Below are 22,427 nucleotides of genomic sequence, written 5' to 3'. Positions count from 1 at the left end.
ATTTGTTCTGTTGTTTGTTTTGCTTGCCAAAATTGCTCAATTCAGCCGCATTTATTTTTGCTTTAATATAACTTTTGTCCAGCTGTTTTGTTTTTTTTTGTTTTTTTTTAAGATCTCGTTAGTTTGCATCTCCTGTTGGAGGCTGCAAGTTAATTGCAGTCTGAGTGAAGCTTTCACGCTGCACCTCCACATCCACGTCATCTGTTTGTGAGGGTTGCCTTTAACTCTTTAAAATGCTCCAAACATTGTACTTCTTGAATTGTTCTTTTTTTCCTTTAACTTGCTCATTAGGCCTTCGATCAATTTACACGTCTTTAATGACCGAGGTTCACCATTGAAGTCTGTTCGCAGTTTCTTAATGAAAGCCAGTGAGCAGGGTTTGTTTTCGTATTTTGCACTTTATACGTTTTCATTTGTTATTCGTGGGCCCAGAACATGTGGACAAACACTCTCTCTCTCTCTCTCTCTCTCTCTCCCAAATGAGTTTTAATACCAATGAGTTAACGGCAACAGCGGAGCAATTAAAAATACCGAGGGTCTGTGTAGGATGGAGCGCGCATCGATGACTGATGGGCTGTGAAAACTTCTTATGAAAACTGACTTGTGGAAATTAATTTGGAGGAATCTCAATCCCAAACTTGTTACAGACTTCTGAGAGGAAGGTTTCAGCTTTATTATACTGACCTTTACACTAGGCTGTACTGACCTTACAGTGCCAGACTGAGGATTTCAGTACGTGAGACACTTTGCGAGAGCCTCTTATCTAAGCATTACTAACTTCTATTATTTAACATCATGCATTTTTTCATTGTTTCGCAGCGCAAACTCAATTTTTTTTATGTCTTCCTTTGTCCTCTGTTTTCCTCTTGTATTTCTGAATCTATATTTATCAACATATTTTTTTTACTAAACAAGTTTATCTTGGGTATCATCGTGTATTAACGCGATAAGACAAATTGTAGCTGCAGCCAATGATCATAGGTGTTCAAGGATCTTTTAGGCCTTTATTCTGGTTATATTAGTACTCTGCACTTTGCACTATTTGCACACATTAGTGCACGATAATAAGAGTGTTCTGTAGCCTCGCCCAGGCTCTGCACAGCTTACGTTACTTGTGTTGATACAGTAATGGAGAAGCATGCCACTGGGAAGCTCTTCAGAGCTCTCTCTCTCTCTCTCTGCTTGTGTGTGTGTACCCTGCAAACACTATTCAGCCTTTGTCTGAGACTGATTTCACAACTTCTTTTGAGTTAGTTGATCTATTTTTAATGACAGACACAGCTCAACATATGTAGTAAAGCTTGGCTTCGGAAACAGTTAATAATTTGTAGTCAAAGTATAGTGTGGCCACCTTTTCAGGAGAAGGTTGTTGGGCAAAAGCTATTATGTAGAAGTTACCTCCTCAGCATCTTGAGATATTTTATCTTAAGACACAGGATAGTTAACTCTCGCAGTTTCTACCAAATGACCTATCAATACTCTCAGTTTCAGTCCAGATTACATTCTGTGATATCTACTCAAAAAGTGGAAGTACTGACAGCGTGCTAACAGACCAACAATCAGCTTATCCCATCTCTCTGTATCACACTGACTGGTGGGGAAAGTGACTCTGTGGGCGTCTGCATAATGAGATAACAGCCTAAACTGTAAATGAGACATTTTTAGTGCGCACACTGCAAAAAATGGCAACTTTGGCAAGTCGTATGATGTAATGCTGCTCCCTTCATTCACTGAAATCAAATATTGATCGAGAGCAAAGTAGAGTCATTCACTAAATTACAGTTCAAGAAAAACACACATAGAAAAAAAAGAAAAAATCAATTTGGAAATTGAAAATGTCGAACGAGCCCACCACAGGGCAGATTACTTGTTGTGTCTGAATGTAAAATTAAAAAGTGTCTTTTTTTTGCAGTGCATGGTTTAGCACGTCTTTGCCGTGATCTATGGTCAGATACATAAGCATCTGTGGTGGTGTATCTAACCACTCTCATTGTAAACGTGGCTCCATACAGTTTGGTTTGAGACCTTTTCGGGCCGAAGATCGCGGCGGTTTGCTGTGATCCTCTAGTGTCAGAATCTGAAGTCCAGTGTCCTGTGAACCGGTTTGCCGTGTGCAGACTAAACCTGCGTGAGGCCATAGGCCTTAGGACAGTTTACATCCACTGCCCCAGGTTTGGTTTTATCCCATGGAGACTCACACATCCAATTCCAATCTATTGGAGTCTCTTTTTTTGTCCTCCCACTCTGAGCCGTGTTGCTCTGTGCCTTGGTCTTTGGGGGGGTAAATAACGGGATAGTTGAAGGTTCATTCATAACATTTAGAGACAACCTGCTTCAGCAAACGGTCCGTTAATTGGCATCGGAAATTGCCCAGGCCTTAAGAGAGCTACAGGCAAAAAGACACATGGTCGATTAATCAATTAATTGTTGCCACTCCATCGGCCATGAGCAGAGACAACATGTTTACCTACAATATCTGCTTATCATATGGTATACTGAGTAATGAACTTTTTTCTACATTGTCTGGAGGCTGAAACTTTGGAGAAGATGAGATTGCCCATAATGGCGCATGAAACGGCAAATATCGAATGGGTTCTCTTTTACCAGACTGGGATTATGGAGGTTTAAAGCGGAAAAATCAGAAGACCTGGGGTGGGGACCTGGAAGGAATTATTATTTGGGGTATAAACCAATGCTATTCCTGCACCGGCTAGCCCCTCAGCCCACCCTCACCCCCCACCCCCCACCCCAGGTCTACGTCGTGGACTCGGCTTCCGCTTCGCACGGTTGGTCATTGATGCGCAGTGGAGGGCTGGAGAGGAGGGAGTGCGCGCGAGAGAGAGGGAGATGTGGAATTGACAAGGCAGAGGACTGGGAGAGAGAGAGAGGAGGGAAGAAGGAGGTGACGGACCTGCTCCTCTGGGACTCGGCTGCAGCTTACGGCTTGGTGCTATCAGCGGGGTCGGCTCACAAAACGGTCTTCAGCTGTAAAATAAGGCACCGAGGAGCGCCTAGAGTGGCTGTCACCGAGCTCCGCGAAGATCTCCACGGTCGCTGCTCAGCTCGTAGGAAATCTGGACTAACTGTGAGAGGAGAGGAGGGGGGAAAGAAAGCAGGATTCATGGAGGTTCTGTGCAGCCTCATCGAGCAAAACGCCTGGATTATCTGATTTGGGACGGGGGCATAGCGCAGTTTAAAGGCGAGAGACGGTGTTTCTCTGTTGTGCCACCGCTGTGTCCAGCTCCAGCCTGCGACGTGTTTTTGTTTTTTAGGTAAGCTGATCCTGCTTTGAACTGGCTACGTGTACTCATTGTTATTGCAATTCATAGCGGTTTACATTGTAGTAAAGGCTACTCTACGCTGAAGGAATCGCTCTCTGCAGAAGTGGCACCGTCTGACTGTAAAGGATTGGGGGCTTTTTTGGAGAGGGGGTCTTCAGTGTGTTTCACTTTGTTCTGGACATCACCATGTTGCCATATAACAATAAAGCTCATGTCTTTTGTTTTGGAGATCGTGAATAGGAAATAGTATTTCTTAAAAGTGAGGAGCCTGTCTCAATGTGCAACCTTGTTCTCCCAAAATAAGACATCACTCTTATAATGTTGCCGATTGTACAGCGCATATTCATCTTATTCAAACGATATATTTGTTAATAACCTAAAATAGATTATATTTGTCACAAGAATCATGGCATAAGCTTCCGGGACTTCAGCTCATTTAAACAATTTAATATAGCTTCAATTATTCATGCTGTTATTTTGAAAGACTTCAATTTGAAATCAACTCGATATGTTAATATATTATTCTTTCCTGTTAAGTCTACACCCTGAGCTGTAGTTAATAGCCGTTAAAGCAGTTAGCACTTTGGAAATGAAAAAACTTTGTGGTCACTTAGTAACAAGGTTTACTCGTCTGTCTGCGCATATAAACTTTCAAAAATCAGTATGTAATAATGTTAATAAGGAGGTCCAGCTCCACACACTGACATATCTGTTTGGGTCTTCCAGCTGGGGCGGTAGTTTTCGGAGCTCCGGTAATGGCGGACCAAGAGGAGACTTTTGGCCTCCAAAACTCTCCCGGTGGCTCGGATTCAAGGGAAGTACAGAGCGATAATAAATCAGAGAAACAGAACGGGACCTCAAGCAAATCCCCATCATCACAGACAACTTACATCCAGCAGGTCAGTATCAGTCAGTGTGTAGGCCTCACTCTCACTGCTTCAGGCTGCAAACCGAGGTCACACTTTCACAGTAAATAAATATTCGTCCGAGTATTAAGTTGTTGCTTTGGATGCTAAAACATTTACACATATCTTAAGACAAATTAAATGTCTGATAATGGGACGGATAAATTCTGTTAGTTTACAAAATATCTCTTTACTCACATATTTAACTTTTCTTGGATCCGATGTTCCAATAAAAAGTAAAATAATGTTTTAAGTTGAGTATAACTGAGTTGCTCCGAGAAACTGATTAGAAAATAAGCATTTTAGGCAAGATTTTATGACTGAATATGAGACTATATTTCTGATAAGCTTTGTAGGAGAAAATGCTCATCGTTAGACACTTACTCTGGCTTATTATATTGGGTTTAGTTTAAATCTGTGTTCTAAGGCCCAACAGGTTTCAGACTGAAGAATGACTGAGTGCAGCCCGATGTTAAGTTATTAAGTAGTTATACAAGGGTAGCATTGACACTGCATATCCTACATAATTTATTGCTTAGCGTTGAATGTGCTGCAACTTTTCTTTTTTTTTTTTTGCATTTTTCTTTTAAATCTAAGATTATTATCTCACTTCAAACCAGTCGTTCATAATTTCACTTTTTGCAGCCGAAGACAGATGTTTTTGTCTCTCAAGGTTTTCAGGCCTGAAAACCTTGAGAGACTGTGAGTAAGATTTAAGTCGGCCCTTTTGCAACAAATCGCTCTGCTATGGACACTGATGTGTTTTATTCTGAAGGGAATGGAGGGAATAAAAGTCTACCTGCACGAGAGGGAACTGTGGATGAAGTTTCACGAGGTGGGGACGGAGATGATCATCACCAAAGCCGGAAGGTAAGATGCCAAACTATAAAAACATTTATCATTATTATGACTGGAAACTAATCACAACAAGAGTTTTATTGGCTGCATGTCTGCTTGTTGATAAGGCTCCACACTCCACTAACGTGTATGGATTATATCTAGCCCTGTTTGTGAGCTAATATGTGGTCTATAGGCCAGATTGGATTTTTTTTTCTTGCGTGGGGGATTTGGAAATATACACTGTGAGGAACCACAGAAAAAACACAGAGCATCTGGTGGACGCTTTAGCGCTCTGCAACACCACGAGTGCATAGCCTACATTTTAGTCTGGGTGGCCCTGTTGGGGAAATGCAATACCATCGACCAATCAGCCTGAGAGCACAAATGGACAAAACTGTCCTCCGGTGTAAAATGCTGCTGAGTATGAGTCTGTTCGACCAAATATTTCCTTGCGTTCAGTGAAATAAACTCATTTTAGGAGCATGTGTTCTTCTATTTTTAATCTATGTATCTGGTGTGTGTGTGTGTGTGTGTGTGTGTGTGTGTGTGTGTGTGTGTGTGTGTGTGTGTGTGTGTGTGTGTGTGTGTGTGTGTGTGTGTGTCTGTGTCTGTGTCTGTGTCTGTGCCTGTGTGTAATTGTATGCAGACACGTCCTGCCTGCAACACTTTTGCATGAAACGTGTTATACAGGGACTGTACATGTGTCTCACTGTCAGCTCCAGCAGCTGCCAAGTGTGAACCTGCATGCATGATGACCGCCGGTGTCTGCTCGTGTCAAATGGTCGGTGGCTCACGTGTGTGAATTACAAATGATGAACATTCATAATTTAACACAGCTACATTTCATTGTGCTCCCCGGCGCAGGCAGAAGGCAGTTGTTTTCTCGCAGCTGCACAAAGTCTCCATTATATTCCCGTCAGTCATTTCACTCGTGTTTTTGGCGTGAAATGATGTTACACAGCTGATCTTCCGCGTCTTCGGCCTTCCCTCTGACTCGTGAGACTGCATAGCCTTACTCACATTTTTTTCCTTCTGCCGTCTGACAGATAGCAAATATCCAAATGATTTACTAAACGCATCCTGTAAAAAAAAAAAAAGGCCCAGAGTGGAAAACATTTCATAATGCGCAGGTCTCACTCAGACCCGCCGCCTTGTCCTGAAAATAGCCTTTACCTTTCCAAACCAAATATAGGCGTTTATCTGAATCTTTAAGCCATCCCACGTGAGCTGGCCGTATACTTTATTTTAGTTTAGTTTAAAAGCTGGGACCATTAAAATGCCATACGTTTTATTTTGAAAATCTTATTTTGTTTCCATTCATAATTTCCTGAGTCAAATTTGGATGTGAATTCTACTGATTTCTACTGCAGAACAGAAAACCATGAAAACACACCGCCGTCTATTTTTGCTTCTTTTTCCACACTTGGACAGAAATATCACACAGCTCCATAAACCGTCCTTTGTCCTTTACAGGCGAATGTTCCCCAGCTTCAAAGTGAAGGTCACGGGACTCAACCCCAAAACTAAATATATTCTCCTGATGGATGTTGTTCCTGCGGACGACCATCGATATAAATTCGCCGACAATAAATGGTATGTAAAATATAATTTTAATAAACGAATTCTCAATCACTTTTTTTTTTACGCGCAGGACATTTGATTATAATGGAGGTTATTGTTTTGGGGGTCGCAGCTACTCCCTCTCTCTGGGGTTTTCTCCAACAGGAAATCTTACATTGTTGTCCTGATGGACGAGAATCGGAAGTAAACCTATTCATTCCCTGAGAATTATGAACTGTGTGTTTTTTAATGGTTGCCAAGAAATGTGGTCAGCAGGGAGAAACGTCCCTGCCGGAGTTGACTTTTCGGTGTTTGATGGATGTTTGATGACTTTTCCTAAAACTGTACCACTCTATACGTGCATTGCAACAAGGCTCTCTTTCACAGTGGAGCACAAACATATTTATTTAGTGTCATGTCGATCTCTCTAACCTTGGTCAGGAATGCCTTGTTTGGGTCAGTGCCTTTCAATGAAGAGACACTTAAAGAGGATAATCACATGCCAATACTGCCGATAATGACCTGTCCAAAGCCTGTCCTGGAACTAATTCTCCTCTTGATTTAACAGTGTTGGAAGATAGTTTCTTCTGGCTCTAATCTGTCCACTGAAAATCCGAAACTGGCCTCTTAAAGTATTATAAATAATACAGTCATTGATCTGTTTAATTTAAAGAAGCTCTAATACAAAGTTTCAAGTAAAAGTAATACTGTACAGCATAATTAACGGATTTTTTTATTTTTAAAAATTTATTTTAGATCGACATGTGTTGATATAAAATGTATTTTTATTATTTTCATTCCATTGTCATTTCCCTCAGCTGATTTTCAAAATTGTAATAATGGGATAATAGCCTACATATAACGAAAAATTGTGTCTAATTAACATTTGGCACCGCGGACACGGTCCACCTCTTCCAGCGTGTGTGCGCCTGGATCGTTGAGAGTTGGCATATGGGTGTCAGTCCAATGTGTTAACAGTGCGACTGTGTTGCTGTGAATCAGGTCTGTGACCGGGAAGGCAGAGCCCGCTATGCCCGGGAGGCTCTACGTTCATCCGGACTCTCCCGCCACAGGGGCGCATTGGATGAGGCAGCTCGTTTCCTTCCAGAAGCTGAAACTGACCAACAACCACCTGGACCCGTTCGGACACGTAGGTGCCTAGGCCTATCATCTATACTATTACACCCTGTCTCTGTCAGTGTAATAATAACCTGGCACTGCATTGATCAGTTTCAATCAAGTTTAGAAATGTTATTTTTCTCGTGGTTTGATGCTTAGTGGCACTTCAAGCAGTGTGGATGCGGCTTTACTCTAAGGCGACTCCCAAATATGAAACAGGACATTACAAACTATCACAGGGAGGCACTGTGGCAGTGTTTCCTAAGTATTATTATTATTATTATTATTATTATTATTATACATGTGTTATTTTTACATTATACTTAAAAAATACACGTTTATTTTAAGTATTAGTTATTAGGTATTTAAATCTTTTGCAATTTAGAATTTAAAGATCACAATCTTAAAAAAAAGAAAAGTTTTAGCTGCGCCCTTACCCTACTTACTTTCCTAAACAGCTGTAATTTTGCGTGATTAGGTGTCATTAAGGCTGAACTTTGTCTGTTAAATTTACTTAAAAAATTCAACGGACCCTAGTTTAAGCTGCTCCTGCACGTCTCCAACATCAGCTCCCATAAACTCACTGCTCTCGTGAAGTTTTGTTGTGTTGTAAAGTTTCTATTAATTTTCGCTGGAGACTTTCTGAATATGCAAAGTTGTATATTCGGTACTAAAACTTAATCACACAAATTGTTTAGTTCATACATTTTTGCTACTTTCTAATTTAAAATAGTTTGCTGTTTAATTTTATCATCTTTCAATTTTCCTCTATTTTTGCATTTTTTTTCTAATACAAATTAGATTTTTTTGCGTCTGCTCTGGGGTTTTGAGAAAGGATTTTGGTTTAGAAAATTTACAGACAAGAAATAAGAAAAGAGTTTGGGGAGTTTTGTTGAAACTATGGTTGAAGGTGTTGTAAAGAACAAACATTTAGTAAATAGATCTAAGGATTTATCTTTCAAAATGCATTAAAAATCTTTTTACACATTTTCTGTCAGAAAAAATGTTATGACATTTTTAAATCTCACAAAAATATGGACTTTATAAATCTCTTAAAGGAATTATGTTTCCCATATTTTGTTCAATTCTTTGACTTCAAAATGCAATAAAGATTGGTGAAAAGGACAGAAAATGGGACTTTTTAAATCAAATGATGTTCTTAAAACATGATTTCTGAAAAATGCAATAGGACGCTAATTTTTCCCTACATAGAGTTTTGTTTTCAAGAAACAGCTAAGTGAATAAAGACCTTGGCAAAGGGAGTTTGTTTTAAATGTGCTCTCAAATGATGTTTTCTTTAATGATGTACAATAGACATCATAAATGATCCTTTGGGCCTAATTTGCACACAGTAAAAACAAAGTAGTACAAAAAATGTTCTAATGAGGCTCCATTACATGAAGCTGCTTTTTGGAGAAAACCCAAATTTCAAATATTAATAACAGAATCATCATTTGAATTTAGACTCTTTTCATCCTGCCAGCCTTGACGGCAAAGTAAAATAACATGTTTGTTATAGCAGCATCCTGGAACCTTTTTGTTGCTCTGGTTTATTATAGCACCCCCTAGATGCATTAAAGTTGCAGACCTCCTGGATGCCTGCTTTCATAAGTGAAGGGGAGCAGTTGGACACTTCTTAGCAAAAAGGAAAGAGGCAATTTAACCCCTCCCACATCCCCCTTACCAGTGAGGGACTGCATGGTGCCCATTTCCTAACTTTAACTCCTCATTACTCAATATCTGGCCCCAGGCTTTTGTGATTCCTGTCTTACCCAAAACAGAAAACACAAACATCACTTACTTCATCAACGTGTTTTCGGGCTACAAACAAGCCTGTTGGCGGCAGGTTTTCCATAAAATTTTGAGTTGATGGGTGCATTGAGGCCTAATTAGATGTCTTGTTGTAGAAACGGAATAGTCACACAATTAGCTTTCTTACTAACAGGCCCAAGGAAAAAAAAACAATCATGACGCTGGCTGAAGGCACATCAATAGCAGCCCTGTTTTAAAGGACAGAGGTTAAATTAGAAGGAAAAACATTAGAAAGAGAACTCAGTTGAGGTTATTAAAAGTATTCCGCAAATGTTAATTAGGGGTGTAAAACTGAATAAGGTTCAACGAGAGAAAAGTTGTTTATTTGAGTTGTTGCAAATATATGTCATCAAGAAGCAGCAGGAATGAAAACCTAGTCTTATATTTAAATCTTATAGTAATTAACTATTACATGTATTCCAGTCATCATGCCCACTGAACACAGATTAACAATTATCTTGATGTCTACGTGTACTTTAAGCAGTGTTCCTTCTTTTATACTCATCTGTTTCAGTGGCTCTGAATCTAAAATGAGAGTTACCAAAGCAAAAAAATACATATGTGTATTCTTACACACACACACACACACACACACACAAAAGTCCAAAAAGCCACTATCTATCCACATGGCACCTATAGTGATTGTTGCCTTGCCAAAGCCCAGCTGGTGAAATGAAACTGGAGCTCAGTTGGAATGTGAGCAGTGTTGTAAATTTTGGGTTAAAGTGCATTTTTGATTGGTTGCAGTGGTTCCTGGCTCGCCCTCTTTTGTGCTGGGAGACAGCACCATGGGATTCATAAATGAAATGCTGGTGGCTGGCCAGAAATCTACTCCATCAGCTTGTTGGTCCAGCTGGTTGAAATAACTTGTAGATGATTTATAATTACTAGCAGTGAGACATGAGACCAAAACATATTGCTGATGTAGATTGGAACAGTTCGGGACAGGCCCACAGCAGACGTTTTTCTCTAGAAATGTCTGGTAATTAGACACATGTCAGCGGACTGAGCAGGGCCGAGCTCACAGCTCAGGACCGTTGCGAAGGAGTCTGATAGGAAACAAGGGAAGCTAAGCCCCATCAGTGCTTGTGTACAGGGTTAATTGCGCAGACTTTTTTTTTTTTAATTCAGATTAATCGTATTTCAGCCAGTTTAAGTGCAACCTAGTTTTTCAAAAATTATTCTCATATACAACTTATTTGCAAACGCAAATACATTTTGTAAGAAACTGAAAATGCCAGTATTTTATGTATTGATCCTTGTCTTAAGGTAAAGGTTCGTCTCTCCACACAGTTGATGTTACTTACAGTTGGGGTATGGTTGAGGATAATGTGGTTTAATATAGCAGTTGTAGAAAGTAACAAAGCACATTTACTAAAGCACTGTACTAAAGTACAGTTTTGAGCTGTTTTTATTTTGAGTACTTTTAATTTCATGCCACTTTATACTTTTTATTCCGCTGCATTATATACAGAAATACTGCACTTTTTAATACATTACATTTATTAGACATTTACTGTATAGGGACTGGAGAAGTTAGTTTGTACTTTTCAATTTACAACACTGGTGATCAGCGGTTGGTTTAAATGCGTTTCATCTTAAAATTCAGCTTACAGCTTAACCCATTGCTAATAATAATCCAACAGTTTAAACATACTACTCTGGAGGGGAACATTCTCCTTAATTTTTAATACATTCATTAAGCAGTCAGCGTATGAGTATTTGTAGATAAATAATACTTTGACTGCAGAACTTTTACTTGTAAGGAAGTATCTTTCTGAATACTTCTTAAAGCACTCCAGTAATGCTGTGGTCTCATTGTTAAGGATTAAAGTAAGCAAATTGGTGTTGTTTTCTTGAATTTCTAAAAATCATTTGTTTTTGTCTCAGGTTTCATACCAAGCTGCAGCTTTCGCTTTGATCTTGCTCTCAACTCTGAGAATATTTCTCAGTGTTATTCATCTCCCCCCTCACTTTGCTCCTGCACTCGTCTCCCTGTCTTCCCACACATGTTTTGGCCAGGAGGGCGGAGTGTGAGGATCGCACTGTTTATATTTGAATGGCAGTGTGCGATGAGCAGTAGATGATGGTGTACAAAGCCTGGTAATCCCGAGGCTCGGGGAAACTCTCTGATGTGGTGGAACTTGAAAGCAAAGGGCAGCGGCACGAGACCCAAAGTGATCCCTCACTATCATTAAATACTATCATCCAGAGGCTGGCGGGGGCGGGAGGGGGGGTTACAGAGATACTGAGACCCAAGCAGGGCAGCGGCTGGGCCAGGGAGACGAGGCGTGTGCTGGGGGCCCCAGTGGGTGGTCTAGAGCTACATCCCTACCCCCACAACCCCCCTACTAACACACATACTGGACTTTGGGAACCCACAGTCAGTGGACCATACTATTTTCCAGGGTGAAATATACACTTAAAAATTTCCATGCAACTTCTAACGTGTCTCAGTGGCAGACATTTTTAGCTTCTAAAGCCGTGTTGTGTGGTGAACGACGTGTGTGTATTGATGGGCTTGTTGTTGTGGTGTGTCCCAATCTTGGATGTATCTCTGCAGACCTCAAGTAAACCAGCAACGAATGCATGCATGGGAAAATGTTTTGTTTAACCTACTTTTTCTCTGCACTGTGTTCAGATTGTTTTGAAAAGCTCTTTCATAAAAAGTTAAAGCCTCTTTTATGAACCAAACAGAATGAAAGTGCTGCTTGATAGCTCATTTGTGCAGTGACATAACTTTACCGCACAGTGGCCAATACAATCCCACTCCTAAATATGAAAATCAAAACAAAGTTATTAGGAATACAACAGCAAGATTTTACTTTTTTTTTTTCAGTCTCGGACTCACTTTTTGATAAAATTGTTCTCAAGTATGCATCCCTAAATCCCTTTATTGCAAATGGTTTTGTTTTATATTGTAAAATTTGTAAAAGCTGATTTTCCATTTGCAAGTCAGGGTTAGGGTTAGAACCCTGACCCACTCTGTACCACATCAGTAACTTCCATTAAATCATCTTGCATCTCCAAGTTGCATCTCAGGCAGTTGTAACACATTTTTACCCAGTTTCTGCCCATTGCAAAAACCTATTGTACCATGAAATGAGATCAAGTTCAACTGGAAATGAATAATGGATGACTATTGTATCATCTATGTAGGCCTCTATGGTTCACTCGGCTCTAAGAAAGGACTTGGGGTTATGTCTGTGTAATACTCCAGGATTCCCCCACAGGTACTGGAGGTCAGGGCGATCCCTTGTCTCCTCTCATGCTGGCAGTGAAAGGCAGGTACAAAAACAACTTCTGAGATAACAGATAAGAGGAATGCCTATGGGACAGAAAGGTGGGGGTAGCTGGGTGTAAAAAGGAAAGGGGGGAGTTGAGAGGAGGGGAAGAAAGAAAAAAATAGCCCTGTTTTTTAATCTTTAAATGTAAGCCGATCTGGTGAAAATAAAAACCATTAGATTTCCTCGAGCCTGATGACCATGACCCCCTGTTCCGTCAAAACAATTAGACTTAAGGCGCACGGATGAGAGGGCCTCAAAAGAGAAGTTCAAGGCTCAAGTTCAGCTGTGTGGGCCGCGTCTTAATGTCGCCAAGCTAGCCACTGGTAGTAGTGATCACTTAGCACAGACTACGTTAGTCAGCTTAGAGGGGCAATAAGGGAGAGGACATGCTTTTATCAGTCTATTACTGTTCTGGGATTGCTCATCTACTTGTATGACTGTTACCGTGGTAACAACAGGGCAATATAGTGAATTAGTCCCCTGCACAAAGTTGTATTTCAGTTTTTAAGATGAAATAGAACAAGTTCTTTATTTCTTTAAATGAGCAGAAAGGTAGGAGCAGTCCTTCTACCAAAAACAAAATAACTGTGCAGGTCCCAGTTTGAACTTTAATTTTTATCTTTGGTCAAAAATGTAATTTGTTCAAAAAACATATAGTTATGCAGTTTTTGACTGAAAGGGTTAAGGTTAATTTGACTTATTGAGATTATGTGATGTTAACGGATTTTATTTATTTATTTATTTAGTTTGCTTTTAGTGTCTGAATTCATGCAAAATTCATCTCAATAAATTTCTCTGTTCTCTGTTAATCATTGTCTTTGTACTCAACCATGTCTTGTATACAGTATGTTTGCTTTTCACGTTGGTACTTGTTATAATGGAAAAGTACCGGAACTGAGCACTGAGATGTTTTTGCGAGATCTTGGCCTATGGGCTTTGCGGTGTCTAGATCTTAAATGCAAATATAGAAAATATGATCATCAACAACTGTAACTTCCAATAAGAGATATGATGCATGTCGTCAAAACAAGGTTTGAGGGGATACATAAGGGTTTCGTTTGTGTGTGTGTGTGTGTATTTCATTCTTAAACTTCTCCACACAGCTCTAAAACATTGACAAAGTAACTGAGCTTCACTTTTTCAATCTTCTACACCGAGCAGGCCCGAAGAAAAAGTTATTGTGTGTAGTTATTGCTGTGACTCCTGGCTTTTTTTTTTTTTTTAAACAAACTTTGTTGTGACAACATGCATTCAAGTATCTAACACTAATCTAACACGTTTTCTTTGCTGTAGATCATTTTAAATTCGATGCACAAGTACCAGCCGAGGATCCACATTGTGAAGGCGGATGAAAATAACGGCTTTGGCTCCAAAAACACGGCCTTCTGCACTCACGTCTTCCCCGAGACCGCCTTCATCGCGGTCACATCCTATCAAAACCATAAGGTAAGTCCTTCATGGGCTACTCTAGGATTTTGTTTTGTGTTGTTTTTACTGCAGTCTGAGACAGTAAACAGGCTGCTTTAAATGCAAGGCGTATTTTATGAGGCGATTTAATTTTCACAATGTTTCATGGAAGGCAAAGGGAAAACAGCAGACATACAAACAGGACTATTGCACTTTTTAAAACAGGCCGATACAAATGTAGTTTAGGCCTGTAAAGGTCTGACTTCTCTCACAAATCATAAAAACAAAATAATTAATCCTGTCACACAAACAAGACTCCGTTTGAATTTTTGCCCATTTTCTGTGGGGCTCCTTGCGGCAGATTGGATCTGCAGGTTGCAGGAGGAGAGGCAAAGAAAGTTACGGTTCTCTGTGAGGTTAAAGTAAAGCCTTGTCACTGTCAGCTGAAAATCTCTGATACCACACTGAGTCACTGACAGACGAGGGAAAGCTGCAGATAGACTAGACGACGTCTGACCTCAAGAGACTTTTTCCAAGTTACAGACCTACAACACTTTGTATAGTGAGACAAGCTGCTGATAAACCGGATACTCCTCTGGCGAATAATAATAATAATAATAATGATAATAATAATAATAATAATAATAACAACAACAACAACAACAACAACAACAACAACAATAATAATAATAATAATAATAATAATAATAATAATAATAATAATAAGTTGATCTTATTTTGCGAAACATTTTAAAATAGTTATTATTGTGTATTTGTTCTTTAGTGAAAATGTGGTGCTGTTAAGTTTTACAGTGTTAGAAAAGCAGCGGATGTTATATTAACTTGATTAACATTACTGGATTATGTCTAATCTATTATAATCTGTAATTTATCTAATATATTTAAATCTCATTTATTTGTCCAAATTGTTCTTTGCGTGTTGGAGATAGATGCGCAACATAAAGCTGCAGGTTACAAACTGCTTTATTTCTTTTTAAGTAAATAAATAAATAAATAAAACAGAATAAAATAAAACGGCAAATGTTGATTAAAAATAAATATACTGATTTTTTTTTTCTTTTTTAGTTTGACAGTGCAATAACCTGTAACGTTACTGAATAGTAAATAAATATTTAATTTTCTATTACTGTTTTCCAGGTTGTTAAATCTGAAATCCTGGAAGCTTTTCTCGGGTTTTGGAAAAGAAAAGCCTCTAATAACATTTAAGGAAAGTTAAATGTATCTGAATTCTCGAGCCTCACAGTTGTTTATCACTTGAATTGGTCTTGAAATAAAACTCAGTATTGACTCTGTCCAAATTTCTGGGCGGGAAAAAAAAATCTCGGGATTGCATATATCTGTAAACAGCGTCTGTTTAACATCATTTAACCGTGTAGGCCTATATGTTTTTAGTTTGGGGAATATGGGAGAAAGGGGGCGAAAGCTCATAATGTCCCCGCAGCCAATCCGAAGTCTCCGCGCTTCTGGGAACAGGAAGCGCAAATGACCGACATTCTGTAGAAACCATTCATTATTTCTCAAACATGTTATTGGGGGCTGAGACCGTAACCCCGGGCTAATTATTGGGGCTTTCCAGACCTGCAGAAAAACAAGTATTTCTGATTTCCAGGCGCGTTACCACAACTGTCTAATCAAACAGTCTCACATCTGCTAAAGCAATCTGAGCTGCAGGCATGTGTCCAATTCACCTGTTAGACTCTCAGCTAACGAAAATGCTCAGTGTTTGGTTTCAAGTCTTTCCTGTCACAGCTGTAATTAAAACATTTTTTCAAACTGTGTTTTGTGAAGTAATATTTTCCTGAGAATTTTGTCAAACTGAAAAAAAAGATGAATCCAGGTCACATATTTAATGAATCTTATTTTAAGTACTTCATTTCTTTAAGCTAAAACAGTGCAAAGCATCTGGCAATATGTTTATATAGGCCTCAGTTATTTTAATGAGCATAGTTTGGACACACTCTTTGAAGTTGTGAATGAATTTAGCCCAATTGTCCTGAGTCTATTCCTAAATTGCTTTTAACAGAATTCATATTCTCTGCTGTGATTGTTTCCATCCTCTGAGCCCAGTCAGTAGGAGAACTCACATGTGTTTTGCAAAATACATTACTTCTTTTTCTGTAAACTGAACTCAGGCTATCACTTTGGAATGGGTAATTATTTGTCTAGCTGCATTTCTTCCTGGAACGCTTGCAGAGGGTAAAGAGAGTGCAGCGGGGGCTCTGAACTTTTTATTCCAAACTTTCACAAAGATGAAACAATATGCAAATCCTCTGCCAGGCTGCGTGCATTAACGAGACGCTAGCAAAGTGTCACACGGGAGATTTTACAAGGTTTGGTGAAAGTGTCAGCCAGCGTGCAGACAAACCTCCAGTCTTGTCAGAAAGCTGGAAGCACACGAGAGCTGCCAACTAATTACCTGCCAGAAACCACTGCTCATGAGAGGGATATCCCTGGATTGGGTTTAACCTCTTTGGGATTCACTCACTGTTTCGGGGCGGCTCTCCAAACAAATTCGGCGCTTTTGTTGTTTGACACTGGAGAAGACAATTTTAACAAAACACAAAGTTGTATAATAAATCATAATATTTGCATCTGTCAAGCATGCGCCAACTATCTACTAAACCAGAGACCATCAAATGTAACATTATAAATTGTGCAATGAAAATATGTCTTACTGTGACATGCGTTTATTGAATTGTTTAGCTTAGGATCCCTAAAAGCATCTTAGGTTTCGAGAACTATGATCTATTGTTTCATTCTCTTGGGTGACTTGTAAGCAGTTTGTTGCATCCAAAAAAACTTCAAAACTCAGCTCCACAAAAACATGTTGTAATACTGTCATCATAAAAGCCTCAAGCTGAATAGGACTTGTCGATTGTGAGAGCCTAGTGTATAGTAAATTGTTGCATTTAAATAGCTGCTCTTTTAGGACTAAAATATTGATACAAGTGTGTGTGTGTTCCTTTTTAATGGGGCCATACAACTTTTTAAAATACTGCATAGCTGAAGATCTTGTAATGACGCAGAACAACCTGCACAATAAAATACTTTTTATTATATGTTGTATGTTACTAATGTCATGTGCGTTTGCTCTTTCAGATAACCCAGCTGAAGATAGAGAACAACCCATTTGCAAAAGGTTTTCGTGGAAGTGATGATATGGAACTGCACCGGATGTCCAGAATGCAAAGGTAGCTACAGAAATGTTTTTATGCAAGTTTTTTTTAAAAAGGCCTCTTGTTCATTTTTGGAGTATGTGCATATCCATAATGTAACAGTAATTTATTTCTTTAATTGATCCCCGGCCCTAATACATGGAAATGCTGACATAAACTCAGTGATGTCAAATGAGTAGATAAATGTTACCGCAATTAGGGAGGCATTACTGACAACCCGGTCACACTGTCACTTAACAAGCCCCACTTTAATCCTTCAATCACCCCAGCGCAAGCCAGTTATGAGTGTTATTTTCTGTGATGTAAGTGTAGTTCTTGATCTTCAGCCAGTTTTCATGCTGAAGACTTTTATGGCTGATCTGGCAGAACCTCTGAAACACAACTGCAACATCTCCTTTCCTCACAGCTCTTTCTACCAGGATGTTCCAACTGCCTATGTATCTGCTGTGTGTGTGTGTGTGTGTGTGTTCATGCATGTGTGCTGAACTGGTGGTATCGCTCGGTCCGACAGCCAAGGCAGTACACGACCACATTGCTCTTTCTCTCTGTTATTCAGTCCAGATGAGGGATGGAGTCCATACCGCGTGGAAAACACTTTTTCAAAGGACAAAATCTGGTTTTGAAACTCACAGCCCCCCACCCCTCCACCCCCAACCCCCTTTGGGCAGCCAAAACAGACGTGTGTTTTCAAATGTAGAAATCCCAAATCATACCAAACTGGAAAAGCTGTTTGGCGTTCCCGCAAGGTGCTAAAATTCTGCTTCCTTCCCATAACCTTCCTTCTGAGCCACAGAATAAAGGTCTTTGTAATTAAGCGTTTCAGATTAATGTCATGATTTGTGCTGCAGAGAAAAATCCCTGGACAGTGGTTTGATTTCTATACTTTCAAGTAGTTTTTAAAAACAGCAGGCTTGATTGTATCAGACACACGTTAAGTTCCTTTAAGTAGGTGCGTGCCACAAGATAATACGACGTTTTAAGTGAAATGCATTTCACCTATCAAAACTTGCAAATATATAGAGCTTGGTGAGAGTCCAAGCCACACGATCAATCTTACATGCCATTGTCCAATCCTGCCAAGTACAGTAAGCTATGCACGTCTGCTCTTGGTTACAATTTTGAAGGGAGAGCTTATTGCAAAACCAGGTCACTGTTTCAGCTGAAGCAATCCCTGAAATCAAAGAAGCAAAAGTAGCAAAATGATCTATTGATGGATCCTGTGGATTAATAGGGGTGAAATACATGCTGGCATTTTCACTGGAAAGGGTTTTTCCCAGAGGAGTGTCTCTCTGTGTGTCCTGAGTCTGTGTGAGAACGTACACATGGGGAATGTAGTTTTCTTTGAGAACAAATTGTAGAATTTAAGGAAAAGTGCAGGATTAAACCACTAATTTTGTTGTTTTTGTATTAAACTGTTCACAGCAAGTTCAGTCTTTGACATGCACAACAACAGATGATGATGTGTAATGATATTTCAGGTCAGTTCCAAGTAATTACTAACAACTGTAACTGTATGTGTGTGTGTCTGTCTGGACATAGCACCAAGGAGTATCCAGTAGTGCCTCGCAGTACAGTGCGACAGAGGGTGGGCTCCAGCCAGAGCCCGTTCAGCGGGGAGGTCCAGGGCATGGGCACCCCGAGCACCCTGAGCTCCCAGTACTCCCACTGTGAGAACGGGGTCACAAGCACCTCACAGGACATGCTGCCTCAGTCGGGCTCCTACCCACTGCCACACGAGCACAGCCAGGAGTACCACTGCATCAAGAGGAAAGGTAGGAGACTCTACTCTAGAAGGCTGAAATCAGTGATGGTGTGTAAGGGATTTTGTTAAATATGGGAGACACTGATGCATAAAGAAGATGACAGATCGACTCTTCACAGCAGCCAGTGTCCATATCTACTGCTGTTAATGCCCTTTAAGGATGCTATTATTAAGCTGCCCTCTAATCTGGTACAAACTTTACAGTTACCTTCTTTATATAAAGACGCTCTCCATATGAATATTTTTTCACTTAGTTTTTAACTGTTTTTATTTAGATTTTATACAAAATTGTGTTGAATGTGTATTTATTTTTTTAAGAAACAGCACAAACTGCTCACATTTAATTCAAATGTACAATGTACTCAAAAATACATGTGGTCTCCTGCCTGATAGTTTTTTTTAATGCTGCCTTATGTTTATATATGGTTTTTACAAGTTAAATGAAGCCAAATTTACTTGAACGTTATGCGTTTAATTACAAAGCATGTAAATGTATTTGTTTTTAGAATAATCACTTACATAGTAGTAGAATAGAAGAAATTAATCATTTATTTTGGTGTTAATAAACAAAATGAAAAGACAATAATTCCAACAACATTCCAAAAAGGTTTGTCAAAGTTAGTGACATGGAGTGACTTTACATTTTTTGATGTTACATAACTGAAAGATAACAACTGAGTAACACTGTTTTTAACTCCCACAGTGGAGGATGACTGTCACTCAGGTGAGCACAGCTATAAGAAAGCCTACCTAGAGAGCTCGTCCAGTGAGGAGGACCATTACTACCGTCCTGTTGGTTACGCCCAGAGCCTCGGCCTGGCCGGCGGGCCCTACCGCAGTGAATCTAGCCAGCGACAGGCCTGTATGTACGCCAGCGCATCACAGGGAGCTGAGCCTGTTCCCAGTTTGGAGGATATCAGCTGCAACACTTGGGCCAGCGTTTCACCCTATGGGAGTTGCTCTGTCACCACCATGCAGCCAATGGAGCGGCTGCCATACCAGCACTTCTCCGCTCACTTCACCTCAGGGTCTCTGGTGTCCAGACTTGGCGGAGTTGGGGGCCACGCCTCACCGCAGCTAGGTGACGGCCACCACGCAGCCATGTACCAGAGCTCCATGACCCACCAGACTCTGGGCCGCCAGTGCAGTCCTGGGGCTGGGATCCAGTCGCCGACAGCCAGCCTACAGGGAAACGAGTACCTCTACACACACGGCATCCCACGTACATTATCGCCACACCAGTACCACACTGTACATAGTGTCAGCATCATGCCAGAGTGGAACGAGAACAGCTAAAAGAGTTTTTTTCACCCTCAACAGATGAAAATATTAAAAGGAAAAAACAAAAAAGGACCAAAATGAGGCAGGGTTTTCGATGAATTTATATTTATATTTTTAGAGATGCTGTTCATCTTAATAATATCAGTGTTGTTTCACTGACAGCAGTGGATATTGGTGAGGTGGTGTTGACTAGGAGAGCGAGCATCTTATCACTTAATCTGTTGTGATAGCATCTGCACTTAAAAGAAACTTACATAAAAATGAACAAAGAGGAGCTGGAACCAGAACTTAAGCAAAGATTTCTCGCGTGCAGACAAATAGAACGCAGTGGAAATACAGACACAGATCAGAAGAAGAAAAATACTTCAGATGCTTTGCCACCAGTCCCCTGGTTGATTGTGTCTTCGTGCAGTGGTGTTTTTTGGATGTCAATGTTTCAGAGACAAGGGAATATGTTTTCATCATTTTTTTAGTACAAAACTCTTCTTTTGTACTCATGTCCCAAATTTGTGTAAAAAGAAAGAAAAAAAGGACGTTGTCTTCTGTCACATTAGCCTGAGTTCTCCTTTTCTTTTAAGTTTTTGTAGTTAACAACTTACTTTATAGTAAAATTGCTATAAGTTTTTTTTTTTAATAAATAAGCAAATGGGAGCTTTTGTTGTGGCTCTTTGGTGAATTTGCTTGCTCTGAAATTTGTTGGAAGGGTTATTTGGTTTCCTGCTGCTGGATTCATTTACATGAACGTCAAAAATTTAATCTTAATGCCACAAAACAGAAACATGAGAGTAGAAGTCTAAAGCAGGACAGCACTTCATTTCAATAAGTTTTTCATGCACAGACTCTGTGGGTAGACGCCCTTCTTGCAGACAGTGTTATAAACATTAAAGAGTACTGTATTTGTGGATTTTTAACCTAGAGCTTATTTTCCCAGTTATTACCATCACAATCAAAGATTTACAATAATAAGCTAATACACATAATAATAATCAGTTTGCAGGGTGCACTGCACTCCAGTGTAGTAACACAACCACACTGCCATTTCACAATGTGGACATTCCAGCAATACAACACTTTGAAGTTGTTGCAACGAAATATTGTCTAGTTCCCCCATTATGGAAGAACTGGCACAAGACTGGGTGCAAAAAAATAGTAAAGCTGGAAGTATGTAAGCTGTCATAAGAACACCAAATGAATGGTGTTCAATATCCCTGTCCACTAATCAAAATTTTACACTAACAATGAAGCTAATTACTGGTGGATATATGAGTTAATCAGACCTCTAATCATCAGGTGGACAGAAACACAAAACCAAATGAACGTATATTTCTCTCTTTGTCTATTGTATGTGTAAATAAGCAATGTGTTGCACACATTACAACTTTATAAGGTGATAATATGTCAGGCTGTGGGTTTGTCACCTTGTTGTGGAGTTCCTCTGCCCCCAAGTGGCCAAAATAACCTTAATCAATAAAGAGTATGTAAAATCTGCAATTTTATACCTCATTCTAATTTTCTTATCCACAAGAAAAAAAGTAATTTAAACTGAAGTCATCATACAGTAGGAAACAGCAATAATACAAAAGAGAAAACATTCCAGTTGGCACCTAAATAAAATGTGTCATGACTTTTTACAAATTATGTTGCAAGAACAAGGAAGACATGGTTTTAACTCTAAATGTGACATTGAGGGGAAAGAAACTGCTTATTATTTATTTGGATTGTAGCCTGACAGTAACCATTAGTATACAGAAATGTTGGTCATCCTTTGTGGGGAAATGACTGTTGCTCTGGATCATTTAGGTCTTTGCATCTAAAACACCATACAAATTTTGCCCTCTTTCTGACATAACAGCCCTACAATTTTTTGAAGATTTGTTTTTTTTTTAAAATCTGTGTATAAGCTCTGGTTGTGTGTTTCATGCAGTCTCATGTTGTACCCAGTGAATGTGTGTGCTCTCATATTTTCAGTATTAATC

General features: G+C 39.6%; 1 protein-coding gene across 2 annotated transcripts; it reads left to right on the top strand.

Moving 5' to 3' along the window:
- The first annotated feature begins 4,036 nt into the window (after positions 1–4,036).
- tbx5a (T-box transcription factor 5a) lies at positions 4,037–20,466 on the top strand. Of its 2 annotated transcripts, none has more exons than XM_041059161.1 (8): positions 4,037–4,180; positions 4,962–5,056; positions 6,500–6,619; positions 7,589–7,736; positions 14,098–14,250; positions 17,332–17,423; positions 18,948–19,180; positions 19,874–20,466. In XM_041059161.1, the coding sequence occupies exons 1-8, from the start codon at positions 4,037–4,039 to the stop codon at positions 20,464–20,466; spliced, it is 1,578 nt and encodes a 525-aa protein (XP_040915095.1). The 2 variants fall into 2 exon arrangements, with proteins under 2 accessions (XP_040915095.1, XP_040915094.1); XM_041059160.1 differs by having other exon boundaries at positions 4,037–4,198.
- The last annotated feature ends 1,961 nt before the right edge of the window (positions 20,467–22,427 follow it).

This window comes from Toxotes jaculatrix, chromosome 16 (assembly GCF_017976425.1).
Source record: "Toxotes jaculatrix isolate fToxJac2 chromosome 16, fToxJac2.pri, whole genome shotgun sequence".
Lineage (NCBI taxonomy): Eukaryota > Metazoa > Chordata > Actinopteri > Toxotidae > Toxotes > Toxotes jaculatrix.
This window is presented reverse-complemented; position numbering and strand designations above follow the sequence as displayed.